Source organism: Athene cunicularia (genome assembly GCF_003259725.1).
Source record: "Athene cunicularia isolate RWA chromosome 1 unlocalized genomic scaffold, athCun1 chr1_part1, whole genome shotgun sequence".
NCBI lineage: Eukaryota > Metazoa > Chordata > Aves > Strigiformes > Strigidae > Athene > Athene cunicularia.
The window spans coordinates 30,017,557-30,042,784 of record NW_020799091.1 but is presented as its reverse complement, the minus strand read 5'-3'; the positions used below and the strand labels follow the sequence as shown (position 1 = coordinate 30,042,784).

General features: G+C 40.0%; 1 protein-coding gene across 1 annotated transcript; it reads right to left on the bottom strand.

Annotated features, from left to right (window-relative positions):
* Window positions 1–1,079: 1,079 nt before the first annotated feature.
* On the bottom strand, window positions 1,080–19,209 carry CPB2 (carboxypeptidase B2). Its single transcript, XM_026851602.1, has 11 exons — window positions 19,139–19,209; window positions 15,052–15,127; window positions 12,245–12,369; window positions 12,045–12,153; window positions 11,413–11,514; window positions 10,768–10,872; window positions 8,047–8,163; window positions 6,982–7,072; window positions 3,322–3,524; window positions 1,392–1,476; window positions 1,080–1,264 (listed from the first exon to the last, which is right to left on the bottom strand). Exons 1-11 carry the CDS (start codon window positions 19,207–19,209, stop codon window positions 1,080–1,082), a joined length of 1,269 nt encoding a protein of 422 aa, XP_026707403.1.
* Window positions 19,210–25,228: the final 6,019 nt, after the last annotated feature.

Here is a 25,228-nt window from a genome sequence, read left to right as displayed (position 1 = left end):
CGGAAGCGGCAGCGCCGCCATCTTGGGGGAGGGCGGGGAAGGCGGGCGGGCGCCCTGCTTCCCCCCGCCCCGCGCGGGCCTGCCTGCCTGCTCCCCTCGCCAGTCTGGGCAGGGCTGCGGCCAGGGCGGCGGTTGGAGGGGCTGGCGCTCCTCGGCAGCTTTGGGCATGCTAGGGGCATTTGCCCGGACGCCGTGGGTGTGCCAGTCCCGTTTGTCGGCCTGGGCCCATCAGGGTTGTGGGCATGATAAACAGCGTAGCGGAGGTGCAGAACAGAACCATGGAATGGTTTGGGTCGGAAGGGACCTTTAAAAATCACCCTGCCCATGGCAGGGACACCTTCCACTAGATCAGGCTGCTCAAATGTTGAATGTTTTCAGGGAGGGGGCATCTACCACCCCTTCTGGGCAACCTGTGCCATGGTCTTACCACCCTCATTGTAAAAAATGCCTCCTTATTCCCGTCTAAAGCTGCCCTCTTTCAGTTTAAAACCATGGCCCCTTGTCTGGTCACCACAGGCCTTGGTATGAAGTCCATAGGCCTAGGTTGTGCTGCCCAAACCCTTTGCCACAGGATAAACAAGTTTAGCCAGCTAACTAGCAGAGAGGAGCCTGTGGGCAGCTCCCACTTGGTATTGATGATTTGGCCATTGTGTGTCATTGCCATTAAATGTCTAGTGTTTGACAGTAGAAACAATGAATTGGGTTGTTGTCTTAGAAGGAAATCCTGTAACAGCTCAAATGATCAAAATGGGGAAATCTTTTGTGTATATGATCTGCCCAGCATGCCACGTGTCAGCGAGAGGTGTGTTCAATGTTACATCACCTGAAGTTCCCACTATCTAGAGGAATGTAACATTATCTATACTATTTTCCCCTTACAGTGTACGTATTTCCCCTTCCTGTTGTAGGTATAGGTATATAAGTACGATTGAAAAAAAACTGAAGCATTCTAAAATTAAGTATAGGGGGTGCAGTATTTTTTTTTTTTACCTATATATAAATAATTTTAATAAGTCAGCAAGCTTTTTAATTGTTATTTGAGCTAAGTACAGTCATACTGGAATAAATTATATTCAACATCACAAATTTTGAAGAACATGCTGAGATATCTCTTTGACAGCAGAAAGTGCTTCTAAGCAAGTTGGTTTAATTTCTTGAGGAGGAAGCAAAAATCCGTAAGTTCCTGTGTCCCGAAGCTCAAAGGTAAAAGAATATTTAATGCCAAGATCATAAGCCCAGTCATCTGAACCTCCAGGAGCTAAATCTATGTGAGGAAAGGAAAATAGATAAATTACTTGAAACCAGAACTTCAGTTTTCTGTTCAAAAGCAGTCTTCTGGCGCTAGCAAGAATGTGCTGTCATGCCTATTGTTGTAGTAAAGTCATACTTACAAATCGTTTGTGCTCCAGCACCAAGTCTATAAGTTTTCTTTGTTGTCCTCTTTATAGCTTTAGCTGCTTTCTTTGCCAGACTTTCCTGAAATTAAACAAAACACTATTAGCCTTATAACCTCGTGATAATAGTTAACATGTATGCAGTTAGGCTTTACTTACACTGTGCTCTGGATCTTGCGTAAGTTAAATACTCTTAGAAAAGGCTCTAGAAAACCCACAGAATGTGATTCAAATTTTTGGCATATGCCCATGCTACAGATAGCCTTTCTGCTGTAGCTAGTTAAAAAATATAGATGGGACCTTACCACCACTTCAGGCAGCAAATTATTAGCAAACCATTTGTTCGCACTTGTCTTATTTTTCCTTTTCCGCCACAGTATTTAAATCAAATATTTAAGTCATATTAAGTCTAAGCTGATTTGTGCAGCATTGACAAAACCAGCAGGAAAATATTTTCATTAAGGCAATTCTACTCTTAAGCCATGAAGAAGACTTAAATGCCCTGAATCAGTGCATCTCTTTCTGCTTTACAGAGGAGTCACAAATACATTATTGCTGTTCACTCACAACTGCATTTTTTTATTGCAGTGTATAAAACAGTTTGTTTCAGGAAATTAAAGAGTAACCAACACAGCATAAGAATATACATTGTTTACATTTCTGGATTTTTTCTGTTTCTTCTTCTGTACATACTAGCACTAGTTACCAATGGAAATGCTATATCAGACTGGGGTTTTGTCCAACAAAGTAGGGTGATTCCAATGCATTAATTGTGTACTTTTTACAGTCCTCTTATCTATACAACATTTGTTTTTTGAAATACGTTTTTTAAAAATAAATATGTTAAGTGACATGGGAGATGCATGACCTTGACAAGCAGTAAAATGACAGCAGTGTTTACAAATGTAAATCCTGTGTCTTTATAAATGCACTTACTGTCTGTCCTTATGTCATATAGTATATGAAATGACCTGTCCACCTCAGAGATGCACTGTCTTCCCATATGACAAATCCCAAAGCCTGCAAACCTGCTTGCTGTTCACCTTGATATGATTTCTTCTCCTTTCTTACTGCTAGGCAGGAGGTCTTGCTGCAAATAATTTGTCGCCTTAGCACTTGGAGCTTAGGAAACACCAAAAAGTGGGCCAGGAACTGCAGGTAAGGAAATTCCTTGCTCTAGGAAGTTTGATATCTTTACATGAAAAGAATATGACTAAGCTGTCCACCTACTCTTATGGCTTGATCAGTCTGTATTAGCAAATCCCATTTTAGCCTGGATATCCTTTCCAGATCAAGACAAACACGGAGCTTTATGGTCAGTGGGGAAAAAGCAGCAGCTACTTTTTCTGTTTTGAACTCTGTCTTCTAGGAGAGTTTTTACTGTGTGATTTGATGGCTCAGGAATCTAAAATTCTACATAAGCAGGATATGTTTTCCATCCTACTATTAGGACCATTTTAAATAAGTATCCCTAGTAAAAACTTAATAAAAAGTATCCAGTGTCCACAGGTGTCATTGCTTAGTATGTGGAGAGTATTTTTTAGAGTTACACACCCACATCATTTCAGAGTTTGTGTAAGCCATACAACATAATCAGGAATTTGCACAAGTAGTTTTTTGAGGTGTCCAAGAAAAAAAAAAAAAAAAGAGAGACTCTGCTCTTTTAGCAGCAACTTGAACATATGAGGGGTTGTTGATGTGTTATCAATCTCAAATAAATATTTTTGTTTTCCCATAGTTTTCAGTAGAAGCTTGCTGATACTGCTAGACCAGCCCATACTTCTTTAAGTTCTTGAGAACTTCAAGAGAAATCTCATTTTGTAATTCTCGATCCTCAGAGCACTGTGACTCCCTCATTACAAGCCTAACCAAGCAAGGTAAGAAGTTCTGAAATAAATGTGAAACTTCAGGACATGAAAACACTTACCAGCTCATCATGGTCTTTGCTTCTGTCCATAGTGTAAGAATATGGAAACAATACCAACTGGGAGTAAGAGTGCATGGTTATGTAGGCTTTAATGATGTCTTTGTGATCTCTGACAAAGCGAGCCACTGCTTTCACTTCAGGCTCAGACTCAGGGTAGGGTCCACAATATGTCTCCTGACATTCATAGGGAGATGCTCCTTCTCCTGTAACAAAAAAGCACACAGTTTTACTCCTTCTTCCCTTCTGCATTTCTGTTCATCTAATGAAAGAGCAGAGCATGATGCAAATATGCAAGAAACTGGAGACTCTGCCATGCTATGGAAATAACTCTCATGCTTGTAGAAATCAGTGTGAGCCTACTAGGATTTTTCACCTACTATACTCTTGAAAAAAATTGGAGTGAAGAAAACAAAAATGATTCAAAGACTGTCTGAAAAGTCTTAGAGGACAGGATGAATATGCTCCGTTTAAATTCATCAAGAACAGGATTGTGAGATCCCTTGTTGAAATCTAGAAGTACTACAGGAAGAAAGACAGTTCTAATTGATTATTTAATCTTAGGAGAAAGCAAACTGCCAATTAAAAGTTGAAGAAATACAAATCAGAATGAAAGTTTTTAAGAATAAGGAAAACTAGGCACTGGAACAAGTTACCAAGAAGACAACTAGGATTCACCGTTTTTGCTATTTTCACAGTAAGACCAAATAACTTTCTGGAAGCAGCCAGGTTCTTTAGTGTTAATGTCAGGTCTTTATGCTTCAATAAATTTTATAAATTTTCCCCTATCTGTAATTTAAATGGACATTTTATCCTTAAATCTTATGCTGAAATAAATCTCAGTGAGTAACAACCATAAGACTTTCTTCATCCCTGGGCATACTAACAGATGTCCATCTTCCAGAAATCAATAATGCCAGTTACATCTGCAGAGTAGCAGCCCTGTAGAAGCAATGCAAGGTATTATCATACATACAGGAGAGAAGGAAACATCTTCTGGTGCCAGTGATATCTAGGGAAATCTATAGCACACCACAAAGTAGTGGGGAGCATATCTGGATCCCCAAAACACTGTTTTTTATTAAAAAAAAATCTATGTTAATTAAAAGTTTTAAGTCTCTGTACAGGTGTATTTGGGTGAAATGTAGTTGTGATAGACAGGAAGACTAGATGATATGGAGGTACCTGGTTGATGTTAAGAATAAACCTGTATTTTCATGCATTCAACTGTTCCACAGATACTGCAAGCCCCTTTATAATATCAGTAGCTTAAAATAAATCCTCAGATGACCTACACTCTTGTATGACACAGCAGAAGAAGCAGAAATAATACAGTGAAGAGAGCAGGCTGTGTGGGAGAAGTGGCAACAGAGACACTGTGTCTGGGAGATGCAGGCTAGGAGGTCAGAAAGAAAGGTACTGGGGCAGAGACCTGTGGTACATTTATGCTCTGGGATATATTTATAAGCCTTAATGTTTCTGAGTTGAGGGGGATTTCACAGACAATCCATGAAAATTCATGCACATGAGAATACAAACAGTTCCTGGTATCTATGTGTAATCATGCAAAAGTGGCAAATGAGAATGTTAAATTTTACACTGTTCTGTTTTGCGCAAAAGTACTGTCCAAAGAAAAAGGCAATGAAGAATTTGTTAGCTGGCAATCTTGCATAAATGTTCTGTTTGCTTTCCTAAATTCTTGATCATACTAAGAACAACCAGCTAAGGAAATAATGTGGAAAATGTGGAGAAAAGTTTAAATCCAGGTTGCAGTCAAATTTATTTCCACAGATTAAATTCCAAGTAGTGCATTGCTTTTAGTGGAGTAATTTTGCTTTTTATTGGTATAAAAGAAAAATATAATGTATCAGTGCATTTAGTATATTTTGCTCTTCATAAAAAGCATGAGGGCCTGTTCATAAAGTTTGTAAAGTTGTTATCTGAGCAGCTGAAGAGAAAGAACAGATAAACATGGCAGTAAACTTCTAATTAAACGCATAGATCTAAAACCTGAAATTTTGTGGTGGCTCAATGTGTTCACAAACAAATCTGAAGCCAGTGAAATTCTGAATGTTTGGCACCCCTTGCAAGAACTCTTCTCTCTTTAGAAGTATGTGAGTAAAGATTAAATCTCCCATTCCCGTTAATTTGTGGTCATTTCCCATGAACACAGTCGCGTTATAGTATTCAATTGGCACAGCTAATAATAATTACAATAGTATTATAAAGTGACAAAAGTCCAGCTTGGTTCTTCTGAGGATCCTGCTGAACTTCTGGTGTTTCACACAGCTATAGCAGTAATGGAGATTCTGCAGTTAATATGATTTGGATCAAATCTGTTCAGCCATTTCTATCAGTTGCTAATGTATCTGAATCAGTATAAACAATATTTTTATGCTACTTAAGAAAAATAGGATTTTGTTTTTCAGCATTTTACTGACTGTATAATTAAAAGAAGTAGAAACCTAGGGACATCCTTACCATCATCTGTTTAAGTTATTGTAAGCACCTGATTTTTGTGCTTAGACTCATCTGTACAGTTTTTTGTCTCAAATGACTCTGCAAGGTGCTAAGGTTTCTCTCTTCTATGTTTTCAACCATGTCTAAGAGAGGAACATAGCATGGCTGAAAACTGTATGAATACTTCCCTAGTTATTCAAGTAAGATGTTCTGGTTTTGCCCTCTAAGAAGGTGTACATTTTGTCCAAAGACTTACTTAGAGAGGAAGCACTTTCTAATCTACCTGTATTCTTCTGCTTTCTGTAAAGTAGAATAATTTTTCTGCTTCAGAAGTTGTTCGCCACCAAAAGTGCTTTACATGTTGAAAGCACTACATTACATAACCTTTCCCTGAAACTAGTATATGTATCACATAGGTTTTTGTTCTTATTCCTTCAGACTTCAAGTTCTGGTCTTATGACATAGTTATACTGAATATCACTTTTAAATCTGTGTATTTGGTCACCATCTTAATAATTTTATGCTTGAAAAAAATGTATGTTTTTCTTCATCTAAAAAAACATGGATGGCAAATAAACATCTTTACTCCCAGTTTAGCAATGGACTAAAATGATAGAAAGTCATACAAGGTGTTACTGTCAGTACTGAGTGAAGCCAGATCTGATAGCTATTCTGCAGACTATTAAAACTTGTCAAGTACTAAAGTGCCTGTGTAAGTAAGTGAATGTGATATAGTCTTGATAACAAACACTGAGAGCCAAAAAATTTTGGTCAGGTAGGCATTACTGAAGGATGACTGAGGTGGGCAATTCATACAACATGGTGGAGCATCAGCTATGTGGTACAACAGGCCTTGGGTGACATGGCAAGGGCCACTTATTCACTCTTTCCTCCTTCCCACTAACAACCTGCACCAGATGTAACATGGTGGGATGCAAGAGGCAGGATCCAGGGTCCTGGTCCCCCTCTCTCTTGTCATCATGCTGGGAAAAGTCCTCAGTGTGGCATCTGGGGAGGAAGAATCCTGAGTCCCAACAAAAGTAGCTCAAGCTGGGGAGGTGTTCACTGGTTCATAACAGATAGTCAGCTGCATATGTCTTTATATCAACTTTGTGAAATGGTAAATGATAATGTTTTCAAAATAAAGAATCTTAAAGGTTAAAAGTGAGGCAGAGATACAGTAGGAAGGAAATAATTTCATACCACACCAGTGCGCATCAAAATTCCTGTTCATGTCAGTACCGATGCACTTGCTGTTACCGTGTGAGGAGCGGCTCTTTCTCCATAGCCGATTCTATGGAAAGAGACACACAAGCCGTGTTCAGGGAAAATGCTGTTAAAACTGATGCACCATCTCACTGGTTAGTTAAATGTGACATCCCACTTGTGCCTCTACAGGTCGTGTGCCAATGGAGAGGCAAAAGAGCAAGGAAGATTATGAAACCACAGTCTGATCACAAGCGAGGCAAGATGATGAAAGGAAGTGTTGTGTAGGATAAGTAGTGGTCACATCTCATCTATTTCAATGAATCTGGACTGTGGAAGGAGGAGAGAAGGCATACAGTTTGGCCAGGTATGTGAGTTTAGGAGTCCAAGTCCAACTTTTCTGTAGGCATTGCTGACAGCATGTGGAAAGTTGGAAATTTGGGGTGTGGCTGTTGAGGTGTCTATGTATAGTTATCCAAATATAAGCCAAGCTAGGTTGAAGATTGAATGAGTAAAAGAGTGGAGGTTGGTTTTTGTTTTTTTTTTAACTTGAGTGAAGGATCTAAAAATCAAAGAACCATCTCAACGGCTTGGAATTTCCAACGAATAAATAAAATCCTGGACAAAAGATACCTGTTGTACCTTCCATTTATCTGAAATAAAAAGGAGGCAGGAGTGAGTTACTGGTTGTGCTCTACATGATGCAGCACGCTCTTCAGCTTGTGCTAGATTGGGCCAGTATTTGTAACCTTACTGCTGAAGGTTGACACAGCCATTCCCTGACATCTGGAACTATAAAAATCCCAGAATGAGATTCTGTCATTTCCAAAGGCATCTCCAGCATCTTGGAAGACACAAAGATACTGTGGGCCAAATGTCAATTAGCTGCAGTGTTTGTTGTGGTTTGAATAAGGCAGAAATGCAGAAATTCCAAGCATAAAGAGTTTGGGGCGTGCAGTTCCAGGATGGAAATGATGCCCTCAGCATGCACAATGATAGTTCCCATAAATAGCACAGCAGTACATTACACAGCCTGTTCAATGTCAAAAAAGCTCTACGTACAGAGGGATGGCTCCATGTGTACTCATAGCCATCCACATTTATCACAGGCATGACGTAGAAATCAAAGTGCTCCAGAAGTGTTGTCATTGTCTGATCTCGTTCACGCACATGGATTGCCTATAAAGCACAGGGGAAACTTATTAAAAGCATTTGTCATAGTGGTTTTCTTACCTTCCTAGAAAGGCACCTGATGGCAGATGTATAATCATTGGGCAGTTATCAGACCAGTCTACCTCCTGACAGATGCGCATCACACCACAGAAATTGCTAAATAGCAAAGTAGCTCTTTAGTTAGAATTGCCAGTGAGAGGGTAGGGATCAAGCTGATACAGTCAATCAGATACACTGCAGTCCTTTAATGTTAATGGGTGGTCATGAGATGGAGTTGAAGCCTATTAATAGGAAGGTTTGAGCTTTTGCTGTTTGTATAAATAATAGGAACCATCCCTCCCACCCAAAACACTACAGAAGTGGCATAAAATAAAACAAGCCCAAAATAACAAGGAACATTTAAAATGGCTGCTATACATGACATTCTTTTTTCTGATTGCATTGTAGGTTCAGTGCACTTGTCGGCCAAGAATTGATAAGATCTGCATTGCTAATTTTGCCTCACAGCCTATTTTGAAGGCTTTAGTGATACCTAACCTGGTTGTTGGTTCATGACACAGGGATAAATTTTAACCTAGACAAGTGGTTTTGTTACTACTAGAATAGACTAAGTCCTTAATCATATATTTTTTCTTTATGCCTTACTTAAATCACCTTCTTTCATTTTAAACCTTCCTAGTTTTCCTCAGGCAATGGACTTTCTCTGACTAAATGAGAAATGTCAATCTTTCTGCAATCTTAACAACAAAATTAAGTGATAAAGAGTGGACCCATTATAAAGGATGCCTAGGATTTGCTAGAGAGAGGTAGTGATTTTAATATGTGTGTGTGTGGATGTGTATTGATGTCAGATTTTAAAATGTTATTTCATGAAGTGATATAGAAATAAAATTTGAATTTAAAACACAGAGATTAGATCAAGGGGATGGAGAACCTAAATGTTCAGCTCGTTACTTCTGAAAAATGCTGCAGGGACATGTCACTGGCAAAGTGACAGCACAGCTGGTAATTACTTGGAGCAGCATGAAAAGGGCAAATGCATTTCTCTCCAAGGGAACCTTGAAGTCTAGGATTATCAGTGAGTCACAAGGTACATTCAGCTGTATCTGTCCCTAACTCCTGCAATCTCCTTTCAGATGTTATAGACATTGAGCTTTTATAGTTGTGTCTGAGGACAGAAATAAACACTATTATTATTATTATTATTATTATTATTATTATTATTATTATTATTATTATTATTATTATTATTATTATTATCACCATCATTAGTTCGATCATGGCCAAACCATAATTCATGTTTCAAGGAGTCATCTACACTGTTTCTCTAGCTACAGTACTGGTTATTGTGAAGTCTCAATCTCATCTAGTTTATTTTTACTGTGAACTTTGCTTTTGTGAAAAAAGAACAATAAATAATATCTCAGGATATAACTGAGCAAGCTGGGCAACCTTGTCTGAGCCAGAAAGCCCTTAGGAGCCTTTTTGTGGTCCATACTAGGAACTGGGCCAGCAGCTCGGTATAATGCCTTGACCAGAGGTGCCTTAAATTCCAAAACAGTCAACATATGTTAAAATGCAGGTACAAACCATGGATGATGTATCTTTTGGCATACCTCTGTTCACTATCCTGAGCAGTGTAGATATTAAAGATATTAAAGATCAGATGTGACCATCAGTCTGCGGCTGCACATCAAGGCTGGTCAGGCCAAGCCCATACGACAGTCTCATCCCATCTGTGATTTACTGATTTCCATGAACTGTGCATGTGGCTGGCAGTTGTTGGTCATGTTCTGGAGGTCTGAAATTAGAGTGTCTCTAGCAGGGATGGTACTTTCAGAAAAAGGTGGCTTATATGGCCTCATTCTCTGAATGAGGCAGATCCAGAAAAAGCAGGAGCACAAGTAGAAAATGCAGAGGCAGGAGGTGGAGGAGCTGTAGCAGCAGACACAGCAGCAGGTGACACATCACAGCAAGTGCTGAGTGGAGATTGCTGGTGTGCATGCTGCTGTGGAGCTATGCCATGCCTGGAGCAGGCCAGTGTGGTGTACCTATTGCTCTAGGAAGGCACGTAGAGAAGAGCCATGGGTTGTAGGACAGCTTGAGCTCACTTTGGGTGTCCTCTGATCTACTCCAGCCAGTGCCAGCTGGAGTAATATGGGCATGAGCCATCATGTGCTGCATGACCCAGAACCAAGATAATTCGTTGGACCCGTGTGGAAGTATAGTTATAGCCCTAGTAGATTACCAAATACTTGCTTTTCCTGGTGCGCCCTCTCCATCCCTGACTGTTCATAATTGTAAATGTCTTTCTTGTATTTGCTGCACATACTTTGAAGTTTCTTTCATACTTGACATCTGAGCTCTTTTACATTCAATCTGTATGACTTTCTGTCTCTCTCTCACACATGCCTCTCCATCTACTGACACATACACACACACACTCACTGCTACATATGCAGGTTAGACACAGATCTCATATCTTAGTGTTGTGGAATTAAATAGATTAAGACCATGGAGCTTAGAGCTCAGTTGTACAGAGAAGGTAAATGACATCAAGATTTTTTGCTTTGCTTTGAAAATGCTAATCAGATGTGATTATCTACTCACATGGCCTATGAACCACAGGCAAAAAGCAGGAGAAATCCATTCTCTAGCATGGATACCACAATCAATCCATATGGCACTTTTGGGTTTTTCCTGGCTTTTAGAAAGCTGACAAAAGAGAAATTGTATTAAAATGTCACCATTGTAAAGTGTACCACATAAAAATGGAAGTGAAAAGGGTAACCAAGATGGAAGAAGAATCACCTGTCTTGTAGGGAGAGCTTAGACTGATCCTGGGCCAGGATACTGTTCTCAGTTAAGTTCACATACAGAGCGCCATATTCAGACTGCTTGCAGAAAGCTTCTACTATAGACACCAAGACTACAGCAAGACCTGAGGCCAAGATCACCAACTATGCAGAGCAACAAACTAGAATGGCTTCACTGTCAACAGAGGAGGGTATCTACCATACCAGTATTTCATGACTTGGATGATGGCCTAGATGTAATAACTTCTTCATGACCCAACAAGGAACCTAATGTGGTCATGTGCCTTTACAAAGGTAATGCACCTTACTAGAAGAACATAGGAAACTTCTAAAACAATAAAATGTGTGTAAGTATAGATTTTTAAAAGTGTTCTGGCCAAGCCTCATCACTTGCTTTCATTAGTACTTGGAAAGTTTTTGCATTAAGTCATAGCTGTACCTTCAGAACATAAAGTGGTCGTTTTTCATATGATGATCCGATATATATTTTCTGGAGGAGGTCAGAATGGACTTTCACTACTTCTTCCATCCAATTATATATCTGCAAGGATGAAATTAATAAATAGATCTTCTCTCCATTGTTTTCCTTCATCCCTGAAAATGGTTTAGACTTAAATTCATTCTTCCTCCCAAAATCCTGTCTCTTAGTTGATGGGAAAGAAAAACTAGCAATTCAGCTCACTTATCACTTGTCTGACTCTAATTTCTCTTAAAATAAACTAAGATACAGTCACAACACAGTCCAAGAATAACCCTGAAATTCCTCTTTCCTTCTGTTTGGTTAAATTATTATTCATTTCATGGTTTAAATATTTATGCGTTGTTTTGCTACTTCATTGTGCTTTTCTATGGACTGCATTTGAATGGCAGTTCGAGGCAATACATGTATGAGAGATTTTGTCCGGTGTTTCTTTCTCTATGAAGGCATTACAGTAAATACAACTCTCAGTGGTTGAGCAATACAATGGTAATTATTTACCTGTTGATGATTTCTTTCCCTATGTCCATTCTCAACCATGAGACAAATTTCACCTCTTGAATCTACAGAAGATTACAACAAAAATATCTTACTTCTTTCATCGAATGGTAGTTTTCATAATATGATGAAGACCTGCGTGGGTTGACTGTGTCATTGATAGTCTGTTTTTCAATAAGTCCTTGAACATCTTCCATTGAGACTCTGAATAACAAAGAAAGAGCACGACCTCCTGTTAAATAAATGACAAACAACTTTACAGAAACATTCATGACAACAAATAAAAAATACATACTTGTACTGGATGGTCAGTTGCCGTAACTGAGCTTTTATGCTATTTATGCTGGATGCCCTGACATAGAAATGGACTTCTCTGTCCTTCCTGATGTTTTCAACCACAACAGGTTGCCAGAGAATAACCTGCAAATTAAAAAAATATTATTTTTTTTTTTTACTGGGAAAAGAAGAACTATTCTTACTAACATTTAATAAGTATTTTGAAAACAACCAAAGCATATGCTTTCAATTTAAGACACCACTTGTAACAAGCAATTTAATGTTCCCTGTGTTGTGTTATACTATTCTGCTGCTGCTGGAAATAAAACGTGCATATTTAAGAAATGTTTATAATGACTTCTGCACATAAATTGATAAATCAAGAACAAAGACAGGAACATAACCTTTTCTGAGATAGTATTTCTAGTATAATATATATGTTTAGCTGGTTATTATGTTACATGTTCTCAAGTCTGCTGAGAGTTATTTTCCCTGAGGGTATTTGGAGAATTAATGAAGATCATGCCAGTCTTTGTAGTTATTGTATTTGCTGATGACTTTGACCAGGGAAGAAATAAATGCCAGAAGGGGTTTGAATATAAGTCAAACTGAAGCAGCAATACAGAGATTAGAAATGGGAGGAAAATAAGAAAATTAGATTCTTCTTGATCAAATTAAATTTTTTACAATACTAAAATCAGAAGCCAACACATTCAATAAAACACTGCAATTTAAAAACCAATAATACCAAAAGATCTAGGGGTGACAGTAAGCAGAAAATTAGGCATGAATTTACAATGTGACAAAGATCAACATAAGTCTTGAATGCATTTTTGAAGACATACAGCAGGGAGTCACCAGACAATAGGATTTTTTTTCCTTTCTGGTGCAATTGCACCAGGAATATTATATTTCTCATGTATAATACATGGTGCCGTTAAACTTAGGCACCATGTTTCCAGGCATGTATCAGCTGTCAACTGGTTACCTCACTCATTTCTCAGAGAGAAAATGTCTGAAAAATCATGCAGAAAACTCATCCATGCTTTTAATCAAGACTTTGGAACAATAAATGTAAAAACATTTGGCCCCCAGATATATTACTGCAATGTGCTATACAAATGGCTGAGCTAGTCTCAGTGTAATCATCTCAGACATTATTGGCAGGGTAGCAACAGCATCACATGGCTCAGCATTGTTCTGAAGACCCATCCAAGAAGCAATCTGGATGCTTAGCTCCCCAGCACCAGTTTCCCTGTTGCCCTTGCTAGCCTGCTGTCTGCACTGATGTGCACCAGTTCAGATTTAGTTTCTCTTTGGTGTAGACGTTCTTTGAATTGAGAGTAAGGAGACTAAGGAACTCTGGATTGACACAACTGAGGTGGCAGAGGAACAATGAATGGGGGTAAATCAGAAACTTTGATAATGCATATGATTATGGGTCTCTTTACCCAGCATCAGCAATGGTCAGTACTGCCCTAGGGGCAGCTATAGAAGACAGTTGTAGGTGTTCCTATGTCCAGGTCTTCTGATGGATGCTACATTCAATATATGTGCTGTAAGAACAAAGCATTTCCTTTGATTTCGGTTTTTACCTTCCAACTTGTTGCAGGAGTAGCACCTATAAATAGCATGATTATTCTTCTTGTAAGATGCTGATTTTCAGTTGCTTCTTTTTTGCTAGATTGTAACCATGAAAAATTTTTAGGAGTTACTATTTGTGTCTTCCCTTTCCCTTTCCCTTTCCCTTTCCCTTTTCATCTTATAACTTGCCCAATTTATAACCATGGGAAAAAAATTGTCAACTTATAACCCTTGAAAAATGTTTAGTTTGCATATTCACATAAGTGACTTGGTAGAAACCACTGCATGCTCTCTCTGCACTGAATGTACTGCAGTTGTTCTTCATGACTTCTTGGGGGTCCTGTCTACAAAAAAGTGAAGAATGACAGTGGTGAGGAAGAGATGAAGGAGGGGAGATTGATTTTGGTAGAGCAAGGTAGATGGATATGTGAGTTGACTTGTGGAAGTGGAAAAAAGCAAAGAAAGTTATCAAGGTTTGTGAGAACTGAAGGGAAGTATCAGAAGATGCTAGTAGGGACAGCAGAAAACTAGTGGATTTTTGGGGTGGATGTAAAATGTGTAGGAGCCAAGAAAGACAGAGAAAGACTGGACATAGGCACCATTAAAAGCTCTCAGTCATCTGAGACACATCTTCAATCATCCTGTAAATTATGTTGGTCAAGGGAATGGTTACACCTTTGTTGCAGAGTGTTGGCTTCAAACTGGGAGTTGGTATGATTGAGCAAATGCTTTTGAAGAGGAAGAGATGCCTTATTTTAATTAAATACTCTATTCTTTAATGAAAGATTCAACTAATAAAAAGAAGTGTTGCTTAAGAGATTTTAATTTTCTAAATACTCCTTTAAGAAAAACACCACAAAAGTCCAGTTCTGATCTTCAAAGCTGTGCAGGTCACATAGTTCAAGATTGCATTGGTCTACAGTGGTTATGTTCCCTAGAAATGTATTTCTACTTACTGTGTGTTGGTGCTTTGCCAATTTTGCAGTGTCTTAACACACAAAATCAGTTGAAGAAATCTAAGCTCTCCTATAACGCACTACTTTAATGTTATGAAGGAGGGGTCACTTCATGTAAATCAGAGGGTAGAGGAGCAATGAAAACCAAGCATTTTCTCAGTTGCTGTATTAGGATGAATGAAGGTGGGCTAAATCCTTCTCAGGGATTGAGGTGAGTGGAACAGTATTACTGTACTTTGGGGAAAAATTTGGCCTAGAGATCAGAAAGACAGAGGGATCTATTTACCTCAGTGGTGTTCAGTAAATCCTGAAGGGCTTCAACCTGTCTGTCTGTTTGTGGGAGAGCCCACAGAACTTCATCCCTGAAAAATAAGGGTATTTAGGTAAAGCACAGGTACTTGAAACTACTCTAGGTTACACAAAAGCAGAGAAGCAGACTTGACCTTTCTTGTCTTCCTTGGCTTTGCTGCCATGAACTGACATTCCCCATGAAGATTCAGTAATGAAGATGCTGAGCCCTGTTCCAGCCTCTGTTTCTGCCAGTCAGTAAAATTTGTGAAAGAAGTGGTTCAGGGCTTTGGTAGCCGATACCTACTGCTGTTCTCTTGAGATGGTTCCTGGGAACTGGCACAAGCACAACAGCAACCAGCCTCAGCTAATCCAGAGTGCAGCAGCACCAGTGGAAAACTAGCTTTGACTAGGAAGGCATCTCTCCTGTTCTCCCCTGAGTTTCTTGGTCTCAGTCACTGTTCAGTAGAGTCATGAGCCCTCCCAGTCTGGCGAAAGCCCTCACAGTTTGGCAAAAGCCAAACATGGTGTTTTGTAGATGCACAGAAGCTACTACCATCATCATTCCTACTCCAGTCCAGTTTTTCTGATCTCCTCATTTCTGTCCCTTTGCCAGGTATGGTTTCAGCTGGTCTATACCACTATTCTCCCCCTTTTTGCCCAGTAATTTATATTTCCTTTTTACTTGAAACCCATGGTCTGGACACATTGTGGATGTGATGGATCTTCGCAGCTACCCCATGCCTGACCCCACCATCAGTAACAGAAGTGAAGTTCACTTTCCAGAAAGAAAAAATACCACTTTGCATTGTAAATCCAGCCCTGATCTTCAGTGCCCTGCAAGCCATTTAGTTCAAAATTACATTGGATAGATAATTAAAATAATCTCTATGTGTAGGAGGAGGAGACTCAGGGGAATGTCAGACCTGTTTTCATTTTCTGGACAGGGGTGGCTCTTGGCCCTCTAATTGTGTGAAGTTGGTGGCAGTGCATAATCCAGCCACTGTGGAAGTTCCTGCCAGCTCTGTCTGCAAAGACTGTTCTGAAAAGAAAACAGGCAGGGCTCTCAAAACTAGTATTTTGAAGCTGTATAACATGATTGTCACAACTCGTTGTTGTGACTGATTTCAAACAGAGACCTGACAGCATCTGGCAACCAGGTGATTCATCTTTTCTACTTTTAGCCAGGCTCCAAGCAATCACTGTTGTTTCTCATGCAGAACCAACAATATGCCAACACTATTTTTGCCTCCAGCATCATTTGACAGAGCATCAAAAAGCAATCAGAGATAGGCAGGGTTGGCAGTTTGCCTATTTCTTCAGGCAAATGCACTCCAAAGTATGTGTTTGGGGTTACTTTAGAAGTGAATTTGTCTTCTTATATCTGGGGAAGTCTTTTCACAGGGGAGATCAGAAAAGGGCTGCTGCATCTGGTTTTGTTCTGTGATTCCCACAGCTTGAGAGTACCATAATGAGGAAGCTGGTGTGTACTTGTTGCACAAATGCTTCAGCTGAGTGTGGTAAGTACTGGACAGGTGGTAGCCATCAGCGATTCCTCTGTAGATATCATTGATAGGACCTGAATACACTGAACAAGCTGATCCAAGTTCTGCCCTTGCTTTTGTAGTCATGTTTAACATGGGGAGTGTTAACAGCCAGAATTGTGGTCATTTGGCTTCTCAGTTCCTCTGCTTTGATTTAGCATTACACCCTCCTTCATCTGTCTTCTGCAACACTCCTGTTAGAAAACACCCACCAAAAGCTCTAATTATTGCCTTTATACCAATCTCAGAAACAACCCTCCACCCCCAACTTTGTTGCCCTGTTTGCTGCCCTGGTACGGCTGAACATGTTAATCTTGAACACACCTCTTTTCTTTCACTTTCTGTTATCATGCTTTGCTTCCCTGGTTGCTCTTTGAGTTTGTACTTGAGAGGATCCCTCTCACTCCCCTCCAACTTTCTGCCCGGGTCCCGCTGGACTCTATCACTGTTACCCATGTCTTTTTCCTCTTCCTTTTGTTTCTGGGTAAATAGAAGTCCAGCTGCCGTTCTCATACTAGAATGCTCAGGTCTTATCCTGTAGCTATGACAGAGTGAGTGGGATGCATTAGAGTTCATTTTAGATGGTTTTGATATCTTCATCTTAATAAAGAAACAGGCACTTTCAGGGTCTGGTTGAGTTAATTTAGATGTGTACTCTAAACTGGAATGAATTATAACCTCGATTTTTTTATTTTTTTTTCTCCACTAGCTATACAGGAAGATGAAGGAACCTTGTGCCTATGCAGAAATGTGCAGAAAGCCTGTATAGTCAGATGAATCCCATCCAGGGCCCCTGGCCACCATCTCACAGATAGACATAAATCAGTGCCATTTCTCTGCTGGCATCTCAGTCTCTTCACCTCTCCTCTCTATTGCATTTCTCAGTCACTAGGAGAGCTGTCAGCATCATATATCACACAGGCCCACAAAACCAAGGCATCAGCATGGATGTGTCTCCCTGTCCTCATAGCCTCAAGGCATTTAAACCTTGCATGTTCTTTCTGACTAATCTCTCCACAAGAGAGGCCTCCCTGCTTACCTCCAGCTGAATGTCTCACCCTGGCTCTCAGCAGGTAGTGTCATTAGAATAGTACTGCTAGCATCTTCTGTCCTCCTGGACTATGTAAACTGTTCATCTGCCTGGAACACAGATGTCTGCCTCTTTTCTCTCACCTTGCTGGCTCTCCAACAGCTTCTAGCCTTCCTCTTTCCCTACAAGTGAGATAGGTGTCTTTCCAGTGCCATAAGCTCTTTCACAAGTCTCACAATATTAGGTATTTTTTTTAGAAGTCCTGATGCAGTAATCACACTATAGCCTTGCAAAGGGAAGCTTTAATACATGACCGTTAAATCCTCCAACATAGTGCTCAAATAAAAGTAAAAAGTCATATATAATATATCACCTTTAAAATCTCATTACATTAGCTATTTTCATAACTGGGGCTGAGAGGATTAGACTTGTGCTTTGCAGTAGGAAATGCCATATTGTTCTGTAAGGGTCAGATATTCAGAATTTTATTTAAACATTAAATAAATTAACCTTCAAGTAGCACAGAGCAATATTGCTCCACTGAATTCACCTAGAAACTTCTTTAACTGTACCCCTATTATAATCCTTACCCTTCCATAGCAATCCACAAGAAAATATGATTGCAACACAAATGGAGATGAAAGATTCTCTCTTTTAAGGCATGAACTCAGTGGTCTTCACCTGTCACAGGTCTGCCACTGGTGTGTGGTGCAGAGCCACTGAAGGGCTGTGAGACATAATTCACTATTATTTGTGTAGGTATTTCAGTCCTGGGAGCATGTTGTGTTTCGTTGTGATTCCTTGTTCATCTTGCTTAATATCACCATATGAGGGGCTTATCCTTTTAGTTCTACCTATTAAAATATTTCAGGTTTTTAAACTTGCTGTACATGTAGAAAATAAAAGCATTTTGCGTGTCTTCATCTCTGACATATGTTCTCATGTTTTAAGAAAGCATTTGGTTTCAGGGCATTTCTGAAATTTATCGATAGGTAACAATAAAGCTGCTTCTGAAACATTGTACAAATACCAAATGGTTATTCAAAAATGATTTATGACTGGAAAAACAATCATAAAAGATGCTTTAGAAAGAAAACAGATTGTTAGCACTTTCTGAAATGGTTTCTGTTTCTACCTCAAGAAGTAATTCATTTAAGATCTTGTTTTAAGGCAAATGAAGCAAATTATTTTTTCCCATTAAGTTTCAGAATGCCCTTTATTGGCATTCAGAAGCACTGAATGAACAGAATTGATTTGCACTTAGACCAAAAAGAATAGTTTTAATATGATTAAAAACATAGGATTTATGGATGCAAAGAAGACTTAGAATAATTTCATTTCCTCCACCATCTATATGTTAAATTGAACCACATATCCAATTACAAGAGCAATAAATAAATGTCAACCTTTGCCAAATGTTTTCTTATGTGACTTAGAGTTTTTTTTCCTCAATACTTTCCCTCTCCCACTCACCCCACACTAAAAGCTCAGTAGCACCAGCAGATATTTACCTTGGAAGAGTGAAGACAGGCTTCTGTTGAATCCAAATAAGTAGGACAGAAAAGAACAGGTAAGACTTCATCTTTCTGGTATCCACAATGAAACCAAATGCAATTGGAAAGTCAAGGGTTCAGGATCCACATTACTGATTTCAAAAATGTTATTTAAAGAGTGGTTAAAATTTAATACTGTCTCTCACCTCAACCCCAAGCTACTGGTGGCTAAGTTAATATGACAGAGCTCCCTTGGGAGGTCCTGCTTGTATTGCTGTCCTCCATCTATGAAAGGATAAAGTACATTTTGGAAATTTTCATATTGGCAAGTCACTTTGTCATCTCAGCCTTTGTGTCATTTCACTGCAGCTATGAACCACAGACATAAGAAAGAACACCAAACACAAAGTTTTTGTGATCTAGTATTTACGGAGGTCCAGCAGCGTGCTCTGCATTCAGCACTCCTATAGCGTGTCACAGCCAAGCATGAAGGTGGGTGAGAGGAGTGGGAGTGAGATTATTAAGTCCAAATGGAAAAATCCTAAGCAGGAAAGCTTCTTTTGATGGCATTTGTTAGCAGAAAAAAGAAGGAGCAAGTGGGATATGATGCCTACCTGCTATTGAGGGCAGTTCCTCTAGCTCAGGACAGAGCATATCAACTGGGTCTCCATCTTCTGCAGCTGGCTTCTACCGCTTTGGTTAAAGCCTGATTCACCCAAGGATTTCAGATTGCTTGTGCTGGTCCATGTCCTCTTTTTTGTGATGTTCTGACATCCATGTATTTTCCATATGTCATACTGGGTTAGCTTTTCAAGAAAAAGTACCAATGACTCTTAATCTCATTATTATTAATTTTTGCATGCCCCAAGATTTGTCTCCCATATTTCTATGCACAGTTGTCCAGAAAGGACATGTCAAAAAGCTGAATGAATTTAACACAACCAGAGTAGATGATCTCCATCTACATTCTGTGCTTGAACAGTAAATCTAACTGGGCTAGGGCACAGTTTATTGTCATGGTCCAAATCCTCTTTTACCATGCACCAACGTAAGAGTTCCAGTCTTGACACTGGTTAGAGAACATCCCAATGACAGCCTCATGCAGAGGAGAAGTGCTCATTTACATCTCCAGCAACAGAGCCACCCTAATATTAGCTCTTGGCTGAGTATGTCATAAAGGTGCAGAATGAAGGAACTAAACCTGCTGTCTGAAATAAAAGGTTTTTCAGGTGAGCGGTCCCCAGAAACAGAACATGGTTTTCTTCTGGAGGGAATTAATTCTAGAAGAGGACTGAGGAGTGAATCATCATACATGAAATGGGGAAACCAGAGAGCCAAGGCCTGGATGTGAATGGGGGAACTAAATTATTTGATGCTGTAGGTGTAGCTTAGGGTTATAGCTGTACAACTGGGTGAAAAATGCCTGGGAGCAAGCTCTGGAGCTAAGGTTATGTAACATGGACTAGATTGCACCCACCAGCCTCCTCTAAAACATGTCTGGAGTGGTCCAGATCAGAGCCAGTGCTCCAGTTGGGCAGGCAATCAGGGCTTTGGAGCTCAAATTCAGTCCTCGCTCATTTTCATTTAGGAGGGCAGATCAGCCCTAAGAAGCCAGACAGGTAAGTTTTAGATGGCTGAAGTCAGCAGAGGTGAATCACACTCCCCAGTGAGTACCCTGGGGCTAGTATCTTTGTGAAAATATACCAACACTGAAAATCCCTAAACTGGAGTTGAGTACAAACTGAACACCAAAGGGAAAGAAAAAAAAAGCTCACAGGAAGTTAAACCCCTGACACCTTACCTAGATTTTGTAGTTCCTATTTTATCTTTTCTAGATGTTGTTCAAACAAATAGGGAGTTCTGGCAAGGTACAGAGGCCATTCCCAGCAAGGGGAGTGGACAGCGCTCTGCCACAGGGATTGATTTTTAAACCAGCGGTTCAGGTGCTCTTTCCTCATGTAGGCAAAAGGAAGCTGCCAACAGATCATAAAATACAGGAGACAAAACCTGGTCACTCAGGCACACTTTCACCTGGAAATGTCTGATGTACAGATATGAATTTAAAGAAAAATTTGATCTGCTGATATAGGTGTTAACAGAGGAGGTGGAAAAGCCAATGGAGTGGGGTTGCTGGTAACAAAAAAAAAGAAAAGGCACATACTTCACTATGTCTTAAAGTGTTAGTTAAGTGGGAAAAGGGAACACTTTCTGCTATCTACCTTAGAAGAACGTTTTGGGCAAGTGGTAGGTGTCAGACATTTTTGTATGTTGGTTGCTTTTTCTTTGGATTCTCCATCTTGTTGCAAAGACTTAGTTCACACATTGTTTGAAAGCTGCTGTTTTCCTACTAGCTTTTTGGTCTCTGGTGTGCAGTGGAAATATTTCACAAAAAAAAAAAAAAAAGAAAAAAATGGGTGTTTGAGCACTAGAGGACTAAGCACTAGAGGAAATTCTGAGGAAAGGACAAACTGGAGTCTTGTGGTGGTTAAGGCACTGCACAGGTTAAAACACAGTAAATAGAAAAGTAAATGTAGGATGAAAGATCCAAAAATAAACAGAAATAAAATAGAAGATGTGACTGACCAGGAAGCAAAAGTGTATATCCCCATGCCTCTTGCTTGTCTGAAATCCTCAGAGGTCTCATGACCCAAGGTAGGACACAAACCCATTGACTCAAGTGTGTGCTGGATATTGCTTATTTGGATCAATTGTCTTTCTGCTTATTTTTCTTTCCATTAGTATTCAAACAATGCAGATAACATCCTCCCTGCTGTCTTCAGTCACCAACCTTGGGTGACTAAATGGCAGCACCACACGCACTGCAGCCCCTAACTCCATCCCGGCACCACCACCCCACCAGCAGCAGCCAAACTGTTTGAATCTGGGTGCCTAAAATGATGTTCCTGGTCAGTAAGCACCTCCACAAAGTGGGCTGATTTTTGAAAGTGTGGAGGTTCCCATTGCAAAGATATTTGTGCTGAGGCACATGTCACACACAAAGACAATTTCTGTGACAGTTCAGTCTCTGAGCAGGTCAGATTTCCTTTCCTGATATAATCTATTTATACTGTGTAATTTATACCAGCTATACATTGATTACCCCTAAAGCCTTGTGAGCTGCTGAGGAGGGCTGTAGCAATACCCGGGCAGAACATCAGGAAAAAAACTACTGACATGATAGAAAGGGATGGGGATGTATTTAGACACCAAACTTAAGCATTAACTTCCCTGCTTCCATCCAGTTGTTAGGGTTTATCATTTGTCCTCTGACTTATGTTGACATTCCCCCTATCTGCTCATCTCATCTGCTTAGGAAGAGAGAATCATCTCCTCTAACGTTAGCCCTTCCCGCTTCAGACTGCTATAGCTGAGTGAGCCATCTCGTGCCACTTGCATAGGCACTGCAGAGAAGTGGGCGCTTTTCGGGAGCAACTCATCGGTGGCGTCCTGTGGACATCTGAGAGGGTGATAAAATGCCTGGTCCTATTCATGGCCACTGGACCTGGGGTGACTCACTTGCAGGTAGGAGGCGACATTTGTTTCAGTGTATCCCATTGATTCTGTATATCTCCCTCCCTCAGCTTGGACACTTCAGAAGCAATATATGGTGTTCTGAGCTACAAAAGTCATAAATTAAGATATACTTGCTCTACCTACAACAGTAAATTATTAACCTTCAAGAATTTCTGAATCTGGAAAGTATTTCCCAGATAAAATGGGAAGAAAAATGCAGTCTTAAAAAATACTGTGAAGGGCAACTATAAAAACAATTGAGTTAATCAAACCTTTAATTTTGTTCATTTCAACCGTTGTTTGATTTTTACTCAATTTCAAGGCTTTTTCATAATTTTATTGAAAATTAACTCACATTCCTGTGATCCTTTTTTTAAGACCTGGAGGAAATAAAGTTGAATTTAGGAACTGTACCAAAGGTAGATTTCAGCCATTTGAAAGCTTTCTTTCTTGAACAAATATATTTTTCTCTAATTGAGAAATTCATCAAAACTGATCCTTTCCAGCAACCCTCTTTGCTTCGGATGAATCAGCATTCCCTGATGAGGAGCTGGTCGGTCAGAAATTCTGGCTGAGTTCAAAGGTTTTGCTGCACCTGGATTAGTCATTCCTTCTACACTGGGTAGGTGGACCATGGGCTATGCTCAACTGGTGCCTGCAGGTGTTACCGTAGCAGATGTGACCAGAAGCCTTGCAGTAATGGGGGACAGTTTGATCTGTGTTGGTTTCTGTTAACTTTCAGAGTAGCTTTCAGACATTCACAGGCTTTTATTTAAAAAGGGATGATCAGGTCCTAGTTTTCAGAGCAGATAATTAACAAAGTAGTCTCTGATTTCTTTGTTCAAAATTACATGTGTGGGAATTAGGACTGGTAATATATAAAGCCTCCTGGTGCCATTACTATATTGCTTCTTTAAGTATAATCACACTTTGAAGGCAATTCTAAAGAGATATTTCCACTCTTTTGGATGAACCTCTCCACATTCACATGTAGTAACACCAGTGGCCTCTGGATGCTGCATAGGTGTTGTACCTCACCCAGACCAAGCTTTGGCACATCTTTGTGTGGTGGTTTTAAGATGCCAGTGCCCAAAAAGGTGGCAGCAGAAGAGGCCAGGCATCCCTGTCTCAGCCAAGCCAGGGTATCTATCATTGCTCAATCACCCTCTGCACTAGCATACACTGGTATGAGAGCACTCATACATTCTGGAGTCTGCACCAGCATCATGCTGGGCTCCTGCAGCTGCTCTTGCTGGTGAAGGAGAGCCAGACTCCAGAAAGTGGTCAGATAAAACAAGTCAAAGGAGGAACTGCTTGAACTGCTACAGCCAGATGGTCTCAAGCAGTTGCAGCAGTGCCACTGAGTAATATCCAGTGATTCCCATCAGTGGTACCCTTGGCTTTCAGTAACCAAGTGTCATGAGATTTCCTTTAAACTCAAACAGGACTTAAGTATAGCTATCCTCTTTGATCCTGCTGCTTGAACGGTATCCAGCAGCAAGATTTTAAATAACAAGCCTCATCCTGCATCGAGATTCTCAGATCTGCGTCTGTATTTCAGCATGTACCAGAGCCCATGCTAGGTTGGTACTGTCTGTTTGTAAGAGTAAACCTGTTAACAAGCACACAGAAGGGGCAGGAGGACCAGAGGTCAGCTGTTATCAGCAGCTGAATCCCTCACATCCTTTTCCCTGTTTGAGATTAGCATATTCTACTATTGTTTTGATCCTCTAGAATCCTCTTGTTGCCAGTTAATCGGCAATGAGTCTCTCCATGGATGGGTAATCACACCAATGGATCCGTGTGACTGAGGCGGGACACAAAAGCCAAGTGAGTCTGTGCTGCCCTTCTTGGTTCTTTAAATTCAGATTCGAATGCAAAATTAATCTCCTGAAAAATACTTACAGGCTCTTGCCCTTTTTTTGGTGTGTGTTATCACTGTTGATGAGGTCAAAGGTAACCGCTTAGCATCCTTCCTACATGAGGCAAAGGACAACTAAAATCTAACTAAACTCTGATCTCTTTGCCTCCTGTGTGATGCAGCTGAGTGCCATTGCTCATGAACCACACAAGGATGCAATTAGTTTAACAGCTCTTTATTATGAATGCGGCAGAACAGAATTAGAACTCAATTTACAAGTCTCCCTTTCAAACCCATTCAGCCATTAAGGCCGCATCATCTTTCAGTTTTCCAAGGCATATAATTGATAAATGATTTCTCCCTGCACACCTCAGCTCCTCATCTTTATTCATGAACCAATTAATCTCTGTAGGACACTGTGATCATTTACATACATGGCCAATGTCACCAACCTCTATCATTTCATTCTGGAAACAATTTTGCAGCCCATGAAACCACCAGGAGGGGAAAATCTGGACTATATCTAAATTTCTGTGGTTCTGGCATTTGTCCCTCATGTCATTCCCAAATATAAAAATCAAATGCTACCTGTGCTAGAAAAATGATGCATAAACCTAGGAGGAAACAGACTTCTCATCTCTAGATGAGTGCTGTACAGACAGTATGTTTCAGTCATGGTTGATAGGTATGAGCAGAGGCAGAATGAAAATACATGTTCACTTTGTGGTTTTGAG

Coding starts and splice junctions, on each gene's coding strand:
- CPB2 (XM_026851602.1), bottom strand. CDS start 19,209: ATGAAGTCTTACCTGTTCTTTTCTGTCCTACTTATTTGGATTCAACAG. Junction 7,073..8,046: donor ACACATGGAGCCATCCCTCT/GTACGTAGAGCT, acceptor CTCTTTCCATAG/AATCGGCTATGGAGAAAGAG. Junction 3,525..6,981: donor TTTTGATGCGCACTGGTGTG/GTATGAAATTAT, acceptor TTTTTGTTACAG/GAGAAGGAGCATCTCCCTAT.